Below are 15,603 nucleotides of genomic sequence, written 5' to 3'. Positions count from 1 at the left end.
TTTTTCCACCCTCCTCCGTGTTTTTCATAATGCCACAGAGAGACGCGGAGGGGAAGAGAAAGCAACCAAGGACAAGTGTTTTACATGAGGAACAGAACAACAGCATTCTCTCAGCGATTCATTCCACTCAGCTGTTAGTCCTCGTGTCCATGCCAACAGGATTCAGCGCAAACCTGCTGTCCTGTCTTTATACAGAGGAGCTTAGACATACACATGCACACCCCTTTATAAGCATAATCATGTGCCCTATTCAAATCACTAATTATCATCATTTTAATGTAGCATAATCAAAATCCTGATCTTGTAGTTGGACTGGCTTTGGTGGTGAATACAAGTGACTAATATCAAACAGACCTTTAGTAAAATGACAGTCAGCAGTCAGCTGAATGATGGGAAGTCTTTTGATGTACAAAAACAACACCGTCACCATTAGTTGATGATGAAATCTTTTTAATCACAGGGGAAGTAAGAGCACACTGGTCAGTTACAGTAGTAGTAGTTATATTAGAATATCATACAAAATTACATCTTGTTCACTGGTTTACACCTTCATTTGAAAAAAAGGCACAGCTTTAAGAAAGCCGTACTGACAGAATTTTTCTAAGATGTTGCAGATAGCTTTATTAATGGTAAATACATGAGTTACAAATGCCATGTTCACTGTATGACAAAGTGTGTGGACTCATTCACATTCCTCTCATGTGTGACAGTTTAACATGTGTTTATGACACTATGTGTATTAATGTGCTACTGTGGCATCCTATACCACTCTTCTGGTTTCAGGTTTTCGAGTCATTGTTGGAATCTGGCTGCCGGGATTTGCTCCAATGTAGTCACAGGAGCATGAGTGAGGACACTGACATTGGGTGATAAGGCCTGACCCACAGTCGGTGTTCCACTTCATCCCAATGGTGTTGGATGAGGTTGAGGTCAGAACTGTGACACCTCGACTTGGTTTGCTAGATTGTAAAAAATCTTACCTCATAGCCAAAGTACTGCAGTCACACCAAAGTCAATTTAAGAAGAATCTATTAAACTTTACACTTTCCGACTTAATGCTACTTAGAAAGTGAGTCATCAATGATTGTGAATTTAACTATTAGGTTTGCAGTCACTTTGACATCAGGCCTGCAGTTAAGTATGTTAGTAAGGCATTAGCAAAGGCTTTCTCTACCACAATTGTCCATTTATGTAAGTGCTCTAGCTGTCCTTTCAAAGGGTCTTCCTGATTGAGTAAAGGGACAAGACAATTTTTACTGGAGCCATATAACATGGCAGCAAAAAGAGACTTTATCTCTGGCAGGTGTTCAAAATGGCTTTGTAGTAACTTATAAAGCATCAATATAGGCTTTATTTAACATTAATGCATTTTGTACAAATTCTAGACCATTTATAAAGTATATAACGACATGATAACAGTGCTATCAAAAACATTAAAATTGCACTGGTCAGGATTTGATGATCTCTGTGCCCATGTTAATGTGACTGTGTAATTAACCTACAATGCCAGGAGGTGGCAATAAAGCTTTAAGAATCACCCAAGCACAAGGACTGATTGACACAATGTCTGTGTCTGTCAGATGTTTCCCTCAATCAAGACAAAGCATTCACATGTCAAGATAAAGCTTTTTGCATTAATTGACTCTGGTTATGCATTTACACACACAATATGTTCAAACCTATAGACCATTAAAATACATGGTGATGGGCTAGAAGGAAATGAAAACAGAAAGACAAAATCACCTAACGATTCACTGTACATTCCTTCTTCAGTGACCCAGTTTCTCATTAACAGATGAGTCTTATCTTCCAGTGGAACAGAGCTTCATTTTCTCCATATTAATGCTGCCTTTGTTTGCAGACTCATCCAGCCCCTGTCCCTGCAGGTAGGGACTGTGCTTTCCAGGCTTGTGGATGAAAGTTGGTTTGTGGAGCCCTAAATCATCCCATTTGGTGTAGGTGTCTTCAATAATGTCTCTGCAGCCTGTAACCTTGGCAATACCCACTTTGGGTTGGAAGACCTTACTTTTGTATCCCTCAGGGTGGTACGACAGACAGTGCTCCTCATCACTTTCATTTTTAAGATATTGAGCCTCATCATCATCGTCATCATCATCATCACTGTTGCCTATAATCACCAGCTCAGCCTGGATGTCTTCTTCCTCCTCGTCCTCAGCGTTCTCATAGCCCATGAATATCATGGTAACAGGTTCGGATTTTAGTCCCTCTGGCAGGGTGTTGCCAAGGTTCAGAGAAGCGATATTCTCTGCACAGAAAGGCAAGTGTTGGTTAGAATTACCTGAACTCTTTATCAAGGCATCAGGATCAACTTTGGACTCGTGGCTGGCTTGTGAAGGACTACGGCTATCCACAGCCATGTAAAGTGGCTGTGTAGGTGCTGGCATTCCTTCTGACCTGGCTTTGACTGAGACAAGAGCTGCTGGGTTTGGACTGTTCACATCTGTTCTGCTGATGGTGAGTCCTTGTGGAGTTTTGGAGTGAGGCTGTGAGATGTGATGCCAGTCACTGTTTGATTGTGCTGGAATGTAAGAGTGGAGCAGCTTAGCTTCTTCTCCAGGTCTTTGTGCTCTTGACATAGAGCCTTGCTGGATGAGGCTTGGGCTGGGTGTTTTGCTCGAGGTGTTACATCCCTCCAGGCCTTGACTTCGCTGGTTTTCCTCTCTGCAGATTTGAGCTCCATTTCTGGATGAGATTGTGCCCTGGAAGGGGCTAGGGTTGGGTGTTGGGGTTTCCTGCTGTGTTTTATTTGGTGTCTTTGGTGTTGAAGGCCTACTCCCCCCTGTGTAGGCTACAGAATAGACAGGTTGATGATACTTCACCTCGGTGGGTATATTCTTATCTGTGGCCTGATGCAGCAGCTCTTCTACGTCTGTGAGCGTCATCTCTCCAACTGGCCCACTGAGCATTTTGTCTCCATCTGGGTGCAGTGCATATACACACTTGCGCCCATCATCGTATACCTTCAGCGCCCTGTCCTGGATGGTTTCAGGGGTGGTTGTTGCTGTGGAGACCACCTGACTTTTGCCTGTTCTCTTATCATGCTCCACGCTAATCTCCATTGCAAATGTAGCTGGAATGAAGAAAATACTTAAATGAATATCTTTGGATAAAAACAAATGTTATTCAATGATGCTACTTGCCATTGAACATTTCTTGATATTAGATTCTCCACTTTAGATCACAGCCTGCAACGTCCAGTGTAATTACCCCAGAGTTACAGGTGTAATCTTTTGTAGTAACTGCGTACCAGTGCTGTATGTACCAGAACATATTTGTACTGGGGGATGTGATGTGAAGTTACAGAATAAGGGGTTAACAATTTGGGATCCCACAAAGAATTTATATACCTCATTTTTTAACAACTGGGTAACTATTCTATTGTTACAGGGTATGTATGAACAATAATCTGGATCTTAGGCAGGAATTTAGAGCTAATTTATACTAATTTAATTGTTGGGTACCTATTACAATAGTATTACAAAGTATTTTACAGCATGGCCATAAAACTGAGCAAAAATCTGGACATTTCAGGGAAGATGGAGTGTAAATATCTGTGAACGTCAGCTGTCCGCTCTCTGCACTTGCCAGCCTCAAATGGTCCGCTTGTGTGATATTCCCCTGTTAGGTGAGTATGCATACGTAATATGCTGTGTTGCCTGTTTTACACCAAAGTTTTAATTACCAAATTAGAACAATAACTTGCCTGAGATATAATGCTGGTGAGTGTGCAAAACGTCTTCAGGCATTTGGTGAGAGGTTTGTATTGTATGACCCTGGAAGAACATTATAAAAATTGATTCGGCGCTTGACAAGAAGCGCTCCCCACCGCTGATGTAGACATAGTCTAAAAGAATCTCACCCTCTGCCCAGAGGTGGTGGCATAGTTGAGTCACTGCTTCATAGAGAGGCACAGTGGATTCATATTTTAACATAATGAAACACTTTGCTCTTGATGAAAATCTGAATTTGTCATGTTTCCTCTCAATGATGATGCATATTTAAAGCAGTACTTGCATTTTTGGTACAAATTTTAATGTAAGTTTAAGGTATATCTGTGATCATAATAAATGTGGCTTGGCACTGACACTGGCTCTGTCAACGCTTTGACTCTGATGAAGACACATTAATGTCAAAACTTGAGCCTTTTTCCACGATTGAAGGCTGCAAATCACTTAATGTGCTTCAGTCTTTTTCGTTCTGATGAAAACTTTGCTTTCTCTGATGGAAAGTTGCAAAATGGTAGGCATGAGAATATTCTGTTCTCCTCACAGTCGAATCTAAGTGCTTCATAATTTGCATCCTGGTGAAATGTAAAATTGCAGCTTTTAAAATAGCATAATGGAACCAGGAGGCGTCTTAAGCAGACAGCTGTGCCTCTGGTGCACAAGATGGATGTCTGCATAACCATGGAGTTGAGAGACTGAGCTGTGAAATTGCTAGTGAGCATCCAAAGTCTGTCCACAGTTATAATTATACTTCTTTCCTATCCTATTGTGCATAACATGTCTCTTTTCATATTGTCAAATATTATCCTGACATGATGAAGCAGAAAGTCAGAAAGTTTTTTCAGCATATGCACTAGTTATATGATGTACCTTTCTTTGGCTCTTCACTGCCAGGCTCACGTATAGGAGCGTTTTTTGCTGCCGCCAATGGGATGAATGACGCTAGATCTGGGAGGGGCGAGGTGACATGATGTGTCAAATCTGAGGACAAAATACACCATTCACCACTTAGGAATCATGTTATACTGAGGTGTCAAACTATTATTATTACTATTATGACCCAGTCATCTTTCCATCACAAGATAACAAATTGTGCTTATGTTGTGTTTTTTAGGACCATTATTCCAAGGTAATATTTTAAAGTAATAATTTTATTTATTTTTTTCAGAAATATGGGTCTTCACTGAAAGTGAGGTGAGAAGATTAATAATCAACCATGACTTAGTGTTTAGTACAGAGCTGGAGTCAAAATGGGTTTAGCCTAGCTTAGCATAAAGAGCGGAAGCAGAGAGAAACAGCTAAGCTGGCTCTGTCCAACATTACACATAACACCTACCAACACTTCGAAAGCTCAGTGTGTCACACACTGTAACTTGTTGTGCATGAACAGAGGTTTAAAAATGAAATGTTGTGCTGCGTGTTTGGAAAAACTGAAAAATATTGTTTGCTAAGAAATAGTTCCAACAACAACATGCTACTGCCCCTAAAACTAACTGATGTACTTACATTTTGGTTTGTATATGAATTAAACAATCATGGTGCAATCTATTGATTAGAGAGTTTCAGAGCTGTTGATAGATGTATTTTTGAACTTTGGATAAAGCTATACAAGCTTTTTTCCTTTGCTTCAGTCTTAATGCTAAGCTAGGCTAACCATGTCCTGACCCCAGCTGCTCAACACATGGACAGGAGATTGATATCTATCTGGACATCTCATGCAGAAAGAAAGTAAGTCATTGTTCTTTTTCTTCCAATATGTTGAACTAGGCCCTTAATCACAATCCACAGATATCAATCAGGATTTTAGAACGTATCTCGGAACCTGCTCTTTATGGTCTGTCAAAAGGGTAATAATGACAGGTGAGAAATATTTTAAGCCTTACATTCCAATTATGGCACAACTTGGTATCTCCAGATTATTCACTTGTAAACACAAACTATTGGTTATTTCAAGACAGCTTCATGTTTAAATCACTGTCTTGGTATAATAGTCTTAAGGAAATTAATAATTTGAAAAATCAGAAAATTATGATTCATCATTTGAAGAAAATGAAATCTTAGGACAATGAGAATACAGAGAATACATTGGCATGCAATAAAGCCTCAAAAGTGATTACTCAGTCATTTCTGTCCTTGTCTGAATTGTAAGCAAAAATTGAAAGGGTTAGCATATTGACAGTTGATTAAAAGAATCAGAACTATTTAAATCACTAACATTTATGTTTTGTCAACATGTTAACTAATGTAAGATCTTTTAATCATTATTTTAGTTTTCACAAAACAAAACACAAAAGACTGTTATGTCTATAGAAATGTGAAAATACTAGAAAAATGTTTACCTGTCGAGAAGTCTGCATTTAACTCCTACATATGAAGACAGAGTAGTTTAGGGTCACAGTGGTGAGAGAGGCAGGAAGTCCACATGGTGTTTAGCATCAGCAGTCCATGACTATGTCACATTAAAGTCACAGTTATTTCACTGTGTCTTTATGTCTAAATACAGACAGCAACCAGAAAGCATGTTCATGCATATGAGTCCTTGTACACTGCACACCCACAATCCATTTACCTGCCACCTCATTTACCCAAAGCAGCCTCTTGTGAACCAAAGCACACCCACACAGTGAGTGCATCTTGTTAGAAACAAGCAGAGATTAGAGGAAGAGCCACACGCAGCATGGGGTGAGTAGGAAACAACCATATTTGAATTCAATGTAGTATATTCATAGAAAGTGCTATAGCCAAGTGAGTTCAGATTCTTCCTCTTCTAGCCCACATATCAGACAGACTCAGAACTTTCTATTACCTCCAAAAACAGTTGCGGCGAGACATGAGGTTGGTTATGGCTGAGGTTATACACACATTGCTGAAAGTGGTATAATATTAGGATATCAAACAGTAGAGTTTGCAAACTACTAGAAGAACGAGAATTTATTTTTATTTTGTGTTTAAAGTGAAGCTTATTGTTTTAAGAACAAATGCACATTTGGATAAAAGCGGTGGATTTAATCAAGACAAGACTATGTTTGGTCCAACTATTGCTGTGTCCCAATTCCATTTTACATTCTAATTACATACTAATAGGTGCCGACACAAACAAATGTTTAGAACAACAATGGCACCACAGTACATACTGACAGATAAAGAATCATATTATATAAACCTTAATCTGAAACTGGAGGAAACAATGACTGAACTGCCGTAAAACCTTCATTTACTTTTCTTCTTTTACTCAAACTCATCGTCATGAAGCAACAACACCCAGTAACACAGAAATCCAACCATTCACTCTCACATTCATACCAACAAGCCGTTCAGAGGTTATTGTGAACAACTTCTGCATCACTGCAAGGTGAAAGGTGAATGCACTGGAGGTCAACAAAAACAAGACCTTCAGGTGGTGTTGAGTTTGATGTCATATGTTGGTGACTGAATCAGCTTCTACAGAGAAATATTCTCTACAGGACTCAAGTGAAGCTGCACATTAAACTAATAAATCATTTTTAAATCTGCAGTGTGGAAGATTTGTTTTCTATCCCTTCTGGCAGAGTAATTACACAAACATTGTCTACATGCTTGGGACGTCATAGGCTCCCCCATACTCCTAGTAGCAGTAGCCTTCTCCATCGCTACGGTTGCACCACCTTCCGCTCTGTAAACCAATCAATTCTGGCTGTTATGAAATACATACATCACTGCCAGCATGAGACTGAGGCCACAGACACAGATTTAAAATCTCAATACACTGCAAAATACAGATAGATACCTGTTACCTGGTAGCGATAGGCTTAATCAGCATTGTATGAACTTGTTTAGCAAGGGCTTCGATGCAACAGATGTTCATTTGTATGTTAAAGCCCTGAACTCCAGCTTTGGTTCATTATGAGTGCTTCATAGCTGAAAACAGTGATGTGACTTTTACCAGAAAGACAGAACATATTTAAGGAGAAGCAAAAGTAAAACAGCCTTTGAATTGCAGTATTTTCTACCTCAATGCTTCATCATCATATCTGTTAGGAGGGATGCTTGAAATATACAGACTCGTGTCATGACAACACTTCATTCTCACATCAGGAATTGGCAAATGATGCTTGTGAAAAGCTAAAGGATTATTAGATCTCATCATGCTTCATTGCCTCAAGGTGAAAAGTTGCATATTAGAGCAGAATTAATCAGTGAGCAGCACACAGTGTAAGAGCCAGTCAAGCAAACAGAATACTAAAAGGCAGCTAGTGTGTTTGTGTATTTGAGCCTACCTTGATAATGTCCTCAGCAGTCCTCTCCACCTCTTTTAACCGCTTCAGAACTACTTCTTCATTGGCAGAGATGCTGAGCTCCTGCGTTTCCAAGGCCTCAATCTCCTTCTCTATTCTGTACGAGACAGTAACCAACTGTGTTAATTCCTGGAATAAGCACTTAGCTGAACAGCATTTTCTGCAGCTCTGAACCAGCTGCAGAGCACAATTGCTTTTTTTTTTTTTTTTTCTTTACGAACATGGTATTCTGGGTAGTATTGCTGTGTTTGCATATAAAGTACTTCCAATTTAAAGTATAGCTTATAAAATACAGCAAGGAGACAAAGCGTCAGAAAAAGCTGACCGGGGAGTGTTTGTAAAATCTATACTACAGCAAAGGGGACAAGTTGTTCCATGTTGTGCAAGTGACAATTCTAGACAGTGGTCTCCAGTGTTTCCACCTTCTAGTATCAGCTTAGCTCATGTGAAACCTCAACCAGGGTGATACCAGGTTCCAGATTCCAGGTACAAAAATGTAATGTTTCTAGTCACAATGTGCTGTGTTGACAAAGACTGGTTTATCGGAATGTTAGTGCTACACTACAACTCTGCACAACCCTACCATATTACATGTTAGAGTTAAATATTACAGAAATAGAAATATTACTGTTATCTGTACCTGAAACTGTGTTTACATGGGATTTTGGTATGAAACCCACATCACAGCAAATTAATCGCTTTGACAATACCACTTTTTCTCACCACTATTTTAGAGAGTAACTGCAGAAATTAAAGCTGCCTCCACCACACCTATACACATGTATATTACTGTTACTGTAATGATCCATTTCTCTGATCAACACTAATTTAAAAATTATTACCAAAACACTAGCAACCATAATTGACACAGTTAACCCTCTGCTACAACACCCTGAGCAGACACGCTTCATCAAAAACAGAAATGCTTCAGATAACATCAGTAGGCTTTTTAACTTAATTTGCAAAATATCTGAACAGAACGAAGCCATAACTGTGTCATTAGATGCCAAAAACACATTTGAAGCGAACTGGACTATTCTGCGCAAGGTTGGTTTTGGCGAGTCATTCATCCATTGGATAACAGCACTGTACACATCACCAAAGGCTACAATGTCACAAACAGGGTCACCTCGCCAAGCTTCACACTTCAATAGGGAATCAGACAGGATGCTCAGTGTCACTATCCGTGTTCGCCATTTGTATCAAACCACTTGCAGTAACAGTGTGACAAAACAATAAAATTGAAGAAATTCAGGATGCCAGTTCAAAGGATGAAATAAGTCTTTACACACATGATTTGTTACTAAACTTACAATACAGTATCATGTAACTAACTTCTCCACAGTCTCACACTATACAATAAGATGGAACAAAATGGAAAATAACAATGAGGCCTAGAAGCACTAAACTTCCTCCACCACTTCTTGTCAAATCGACTACAGTATTTGTTCAAACTGACAGAAGTACAATCACCCATGGCTAGAATTTAAACAAAAGCAATGTAATGCTACCATTTTACTATTACACTGTCCCCTCTGTTGCTGAACAATGCAAATTGGGGGGACTTTGTTCCAGTCAAGCATACAGGCTATATTGTGTGTAGCTCTGGTAGGAAGGCAGTATGCCCTGAATAGTACTGGTTTAATTTGTTCTGAGACATTCAACTTTCTGCTAAAGAAATAGTCCCTATGAAAACTGAAAACAATTAGGTTTGTGGATTATCAGGGACCTTGAGTCTGGAAAGAGATATTGTCAGTTGAGGCCTTCACAAATCCAAACCTTTAACCCGATCCATAACGGACTAGTGGAAAACCTACATGTCGTTACACATATAATCAGTTTTCCTGTGTTTCACAGTTCACATTCTCCATCTGAATTAAAAAAAAAAAACAACATGTTTCTCCTGAGATTATATCTCTCCTTCATAATCCTGTTTGTGGAAGCAGAGCATGCTGTTAGGATAGTTCATTTTCCATGTCAGAGTTTAACCAGAGGGATTTCAACATATGATTGTTCAGTCCTGCCTGCTCTCTGCCTGTTGTGTCTAGTGTGGGACGTACTGTGGGATTTACTGCAGTTTCCAGGTGCTTTCAGGGTTAGGTTACCTGGAGATGTTGCTCTGCAGTTGATCACTCTGCTGCTGTTCATCCTGAGCCTGAAGCTTCATGGCCTCCTGTTCCTCCTGTGACTGCTGACTCAGACCATCCATCAACCACTGCTCCCTCAGGGCTTTCTTCTGTCAGTCACACACATCAAAACACAGAAACCTCAGTATAATGTGCCAACAGTATTTAGAGTTGTATAGATATTTTAAATTTTGAATTCTTTTTTTCTTGTATGCTCTGCCTTCCTGTTCCCCCCCTCAGCCTCAATGCCTCTCTGTTCCCAGAAGACCTGCATCTTCCTAGATCTTCCCATTCCCCACCTCTCCTTCAGCTGCCCTCTGAGTTTCACATTCTTCAGGTAGTATAAGACTGCAGTATAGGGTTAGTAATGAGCCTACAGTTCATTTCAACTCTACAGGATCATTTTATTAGTTCATAAAAGTTGAAATCTTTCACCATCAGTTACCATTTAAAAGGTGTTACATGTTCCTCAGTTTCTCTTGGACCCCTGAGAGATGGGTATGACTATATGACAAACTGCAGAGGTCAGTGTATTAACAAAAGCAACGCTACATGTTCATTTTGTCAGCAAGACACGTGTTTCAGTGGTATTTACAGGTCTTTTTGGTCTTACTTTTACAGTTTCAGTTTAAATAACATCTCTAAACACCCCTTTGTAATATTCAGCCACCATAAGCCAGATGAGTGAAGAAAGAGAGAAACATGTTGCTCTCTTGCTCTTTCTATTATCTCACAGCAATTAATCCTGTCAGTCAGCACTAAGTTCTTGGTGGGTTTTTGCCCTGGGTTATGCCTTTCCGGTTTCTACAGGTTAGTGGTCTACCCTCTAATGGGCAGAGGGTGTAACTGCAGCCTAAGGGGATGAGTGCAGACTCTACTGAGGGCTGAATAAAATACTGAAAACTTTTTTCAAGTTAAAAAACAAAACAAAAACGTTTACTGTCAATATGTTTCTTAAAAGATGCTATAACTGAACATTACCTAACTTAAGGCAGTAACGGGCAGAACCAATAATATATTAATATGTATTTACAATCATGAAAATGAGGTCTCTATCAATGAAAACTGAATTTAATTGGCATTACCACGTTAGCAATTACCAAAATGTGTAAAAAAAAATCATTCAACACCTTTCAATCTCATGCACTCCAATACACACCACCAGTAACAACTGTGTCAGAAATGACTGGAGTTGCATCAACACCTCCTTACTGTGAGTTTGTTTTGGACTTTTTCTGCCCCCTGGTGGCCATAATGACCATACTGCAACTTTAAAGGAAGCAGCTGGAAACATACCAGTACCCTGGTCAATTTGGAGCATCCCAGTGCCAGAAGAGGTTCACTTGAAAGGAATGTAGCTAAAACAATGCTTACTCTCAACATGTGAGTGAAAAGCAGCAGTCGGTTCAATAAGAACAATATCACAAGTTACACAATGCTACTGCAGGGGGGAACCAGTTAATATTTGTAAGATTAAGATCTGGCCTTGTTCAGAGACTGCTGTAGTGTTATTAGCTTTGAGACAGTAAATTAAATCACACAGCCTTCATCCCAGAGTTCCTCCCGGAGTCTTTACAGTCTCTGTTCAGTGAGTGCTGGAGACAAATTTCTACTCTATGATGTGCTTTATTAGATGGAAGAGGAAGTTACACCACATTTTAACACATCGGTTGTAACACATTTTCTCAGTAGTTCATTACAGTAAAAATTACCTTTATGTATTGGAGTTTTAATTTCTCCTCTTCGATTTGTCTCCTTTTCATGGCAATGTTCTCCCGGATTCTTCTTTTGTCCTGTGGGGGAAATCAAACGCACATTTGCATCATTTTACAGCATGGAAACTATTCCACCTGTTGTCTTCTTGTGCTGACACTTCAACCTTGAGCTGACAGCTGGACACCAACAGCCATAGCTAAAGAGCAACTCAAGCTTCATGACCTAACCCTGCCTACCTGTTGTTTGTGTCTCTGTGGTGCATCCACCTGTTCACTACCCCCAAAACTTGCCCTGCTGTAGAAACTCTAACTGATCTTAGATTAAATTAGATTGTCAGGTAGACATTTAAAGTCATTTAATAATGGACACATACTTGTCCTGCCTGGAAAACCACAGACAAACGCACTGTTTAATGGCTTTAATCTTTAACTCAGCATCAAAACACAGCCCTGTGTTCGTGGATGTTAGCTGTGTAGGGTCACTGTGAGCTAAAATTAGCTCCTGGATCTTGGATCAGTGTGGCACTAAGTCTCACTGAAAGGGGATATTCCTAATGACGTCTGCTAGTATTTATAGTACGCTCTGTGTCTGTGTCTGTCTCTGACACACTCAGTGATGTCACTTTAATGAAATGTCTGGACCATGAAAACCATTTCACGGAGACAACTGGCACCATGATAATTAGAGGCTTATCAATCAAAAGACTCTCGTTAGTCATCCTGTTCTGTTTTCCAGCTTTAGTTATCAGAAGGGTGGGGTTTCATAGGTGTGTGAAATGCCAACATAAAGCCCTAACCATTGTGCTTCTGGGAAGGTGACTGGAATTAAAATGATGGTGTTCGGAATTAAATATCCCGGCAGCATAAGCAGAATCAGGGGTTTTCATGGCCCCTAAAACTCTTTTCAATGCTTTGGCAATCCTCCCAGAAAGTATACCAATTAGTTTTCTCTCACTAGCAAAGCTATTTTTCAGCTCTTTGCTTTTTGCAGCTAGAATCATGTTGAAGTTATTGTATAAAAAATGATTTTGAGAAACAGTCAAAAATATTCTTCCAATCCTTGATTGACAGCTGAGCTGGCACAGGTTGGAGGGACAATGTAAACAGACTCACAGTGCTAACTGTATCTTACTTTGTTGCTCTAACTGAACAAAGTGGACCGTTTCACAACGTTAACTTTGTGTTTATTATTATTCTCAGTGAGCTGTATTGGAAAGTTTAACTGGATATTGCTGACCGGTCATTCCACATTTATTATTGCTAATTTCACTGCGGAGCCCTGCATGTTGAAATATAACACTAAAGGGGGACCCAGTGCCTTAAAAAGTGACACCATTGGTCTAATCAAGCATCCATATGTGATGCGTTGGGACTAAGAATGTGTTGGTTAAGTAGAAAGAGAGACAATGACTTTCTCAGCAGCATATAGACATATATACATATTCTGTATGTACTGGTTCTACCCCTTAATTAAAGCAGCAGAGATGCTTAAACCCTGAAATACTCAATAACATGACTGCTTTTTGGGGCCACCATTTCACCAAACAAAAATATTCTACATGTCTTGTGAATTATCTGGTACTCAAATTCAGTATAAAACATTTTAAAACCTAAAATATTGACTAAAAAAATCTATGGAAGTTTCGGGATCTCCCCTGGAATACAAATGAGAATCTGTGAGGTTTAGAAAGTTGGCTGTGGAACATAACTTTGATGGATGAAACAATGAGTTTGAAGGTGACTTTATGTGCTCATTATAGTGCACAATAGAGCACCATGAGCCCAAAATTCCCTCTTGTGTTAAGCTTTGAAACTCAGTGTTGATTAGAGGGTGCTGTTAGGTGATACAGGCAGTGTGAACATGTAAACATGTCTTTCCTCATGAACACACTCCAAGGGGCCATCAAAATCCCATTAGTGCTGACTGGGTGTGATCTAATGGACAGACTAAGAAAATTAACAAATCCGAGACCAGAGAGTGAAATCACTCTGATCCCCACCCAGACACACACACACACACACACACACACACACACACACACACACACACACACACACACACACACACACTGTCTGAACAATAAATATGTCTGCAGTATTCTCTCAGGCAGATGACATTTCACAGCTCCAAAACCATGTTTTAAACGACCACCAGTTTGTATTAATGCTTTTTGAATTGTGTTAACATCTTTCTATCACAGATAAGAGCTGTGCTGCCCCCCTCTACTCTGTCAGGGGAACTGACCTGCACATCTACTGCCAGAACTCTGAAGGTTTTCCTCTACCGCTCTGTCATGCTGTAACTACACACCCACACTTTTTATTTTCAGGCTCTGCTTGGAAATGACTCCTGTTTCAGGGCTGCATCGTGGCATCTTCTTCAGACCCAATATTGCAGGACTGATGCAGTTAGTAATATTGCCAGAAACAAAGATACATACAAATAAGAGATTATATGGAGACGTTTCCTAGATGGCATTATAGGTGAAAATGAACTGCCTGAGAACATTTTCTGTTGTCTGACCCAATGCATGCTGCTCTTAGTTGTGACTTAATTCTGAAGAGGAGCCACTGAGTTGTCTGTGCACACTGCAGTTTAAAGGGTTTCACAGTGGCTCATCATTACAGTTTTTACAATTGCTCACTCACATTTCTCTAGACTGAGTTCATTTAAACTCAGAAATCTTCAGAGTTCTCTTTACAGACATGTAGCTCAGCACAACAGTTTGCAGTGCATCCTAAATGCTTACACACATCTCAGGATCAACTCTTGTACCTGAGCACTGACAACAGTCTGCCAACAGTAACAGTATGTTACTCATCATACATTTACCATAAATAAATAAGTATATCACTATCAATGAGTGGCATTATAAGTAATGTCACTATTGTGAGCTTAGTGAGGCTGGATCCATCCCTGGCAGTCTTCTGCAGATATGTCCAGACACCCGACATTCATTGTGTCACAGAGGGACATCTGATCATGAGGCTGGGGGTTCTAACCTTTCGGCCTCCATGAGGAAAATGATTCTTCTGTGGGGTTGACGAAGGAGAGTAAGGTGGAAGGACCCTGAACCAAATTCACTTGCAAATGAGTGATGTGGACAGACCAGTTTGAATGTCTCTGCTTTCTGAACCACTATGGACAATCAGTGTTGATCTGGAAAGGTTTAAGTGAAATAGTCTCTCCACCTAATAAGAAATACAATTTCCCCCAAATACAAAAAAAAGAATAGTTCAAGTCAGTAAATCAGCCCTCAACATGTCACACACACATTATTCGTATCCTAGCTTTCTCCTATTACTCCCAGAAGCACAGGACTGTTCCTTACCGTGATCGCCTGGAGCCTCTCCTTCAGCAGGTCAGCCTCCTCCATGATGGCCTACAGGACAGACAGAGAACGTGGCAGTGAACGAGCTACAGGAGGAAGTGAGAGGACAAGATAGAATCCAAACACTATATCAAATACAGTGCTGCAGGAATGAGTCCTAAAACTTTGGTTCCTTCATCTTGAAGTCAGTAGGTTTTTTTAATAGGTTTATCGTTACATGCCTGAAATAAAGTCTGTGGTTAACACAGGCTTAATGATTTCCATGTTTTGTTCTACAAAATAAAATATGCCAATAAATTCTCCCCTGGAGTTTTAAAGCTTTTATGAGCCTAAAAAAGGCAGTTGCTAACAAGTGGCTAAATGAGACTACAGAGGTTGTTGAGGACATTTAACATCATCAGGCCAAACAT

The 15,603-nt window shown here is 39.8% G+C and overlaps 1 protein-coding gene across 1 annotated transcript; it reads right to left on the bottom strand.

Moving 5' to 3' along the window:
• Positions 1-992: 992 nt before the first annotated feature.
• Positions 993-15,238, bottom strand: palmdb (palmdelphin b). The gene is made up of 7 exons (XM_041961825.1): positions 15,194-15,238; positions 11,859-11,939; positions 10,126-10,256; positions 8,003-8,117; positions 6,086-6,110; positions 4,617-4,727; positions 993-3,091 (listed from the first exon to the last, which is right to left on the bottom strand). The coding sequence occupies exons 1-7, from the start codon at positions 15,236-15,238 to the stop codon at positions 1,803-1,805; spliced, it is 1,797 nt and encodes a 598-aa protein (XP_041817759.1). The 3' UTR covers positions 993-1,802.
• Between the last annotated feature and the right edge of the window lie 365 nt (positions 15,239-15,603).

Source organism: Chelmon rostratus, chromosome 20 (genome assembly GCF_017976325.1).
Source record: "Chelmon rostratus isolate fCheRos1 chromosome 20, fCheRos1.pri, whole genome shotgun sequence".
Taxonomy (NCBI): Eukaryota; Metazoa; Chordata; class Actinopteri; order Chaetodontiformes; family Chaetodontidae; genus Chelmon; species Chelmon rostratus.
The sequence above is the reverse complement of the archived record's forward strand: the minus strand, read 5'-3'. Positions and strand labels throughout refer to the sequence as shown.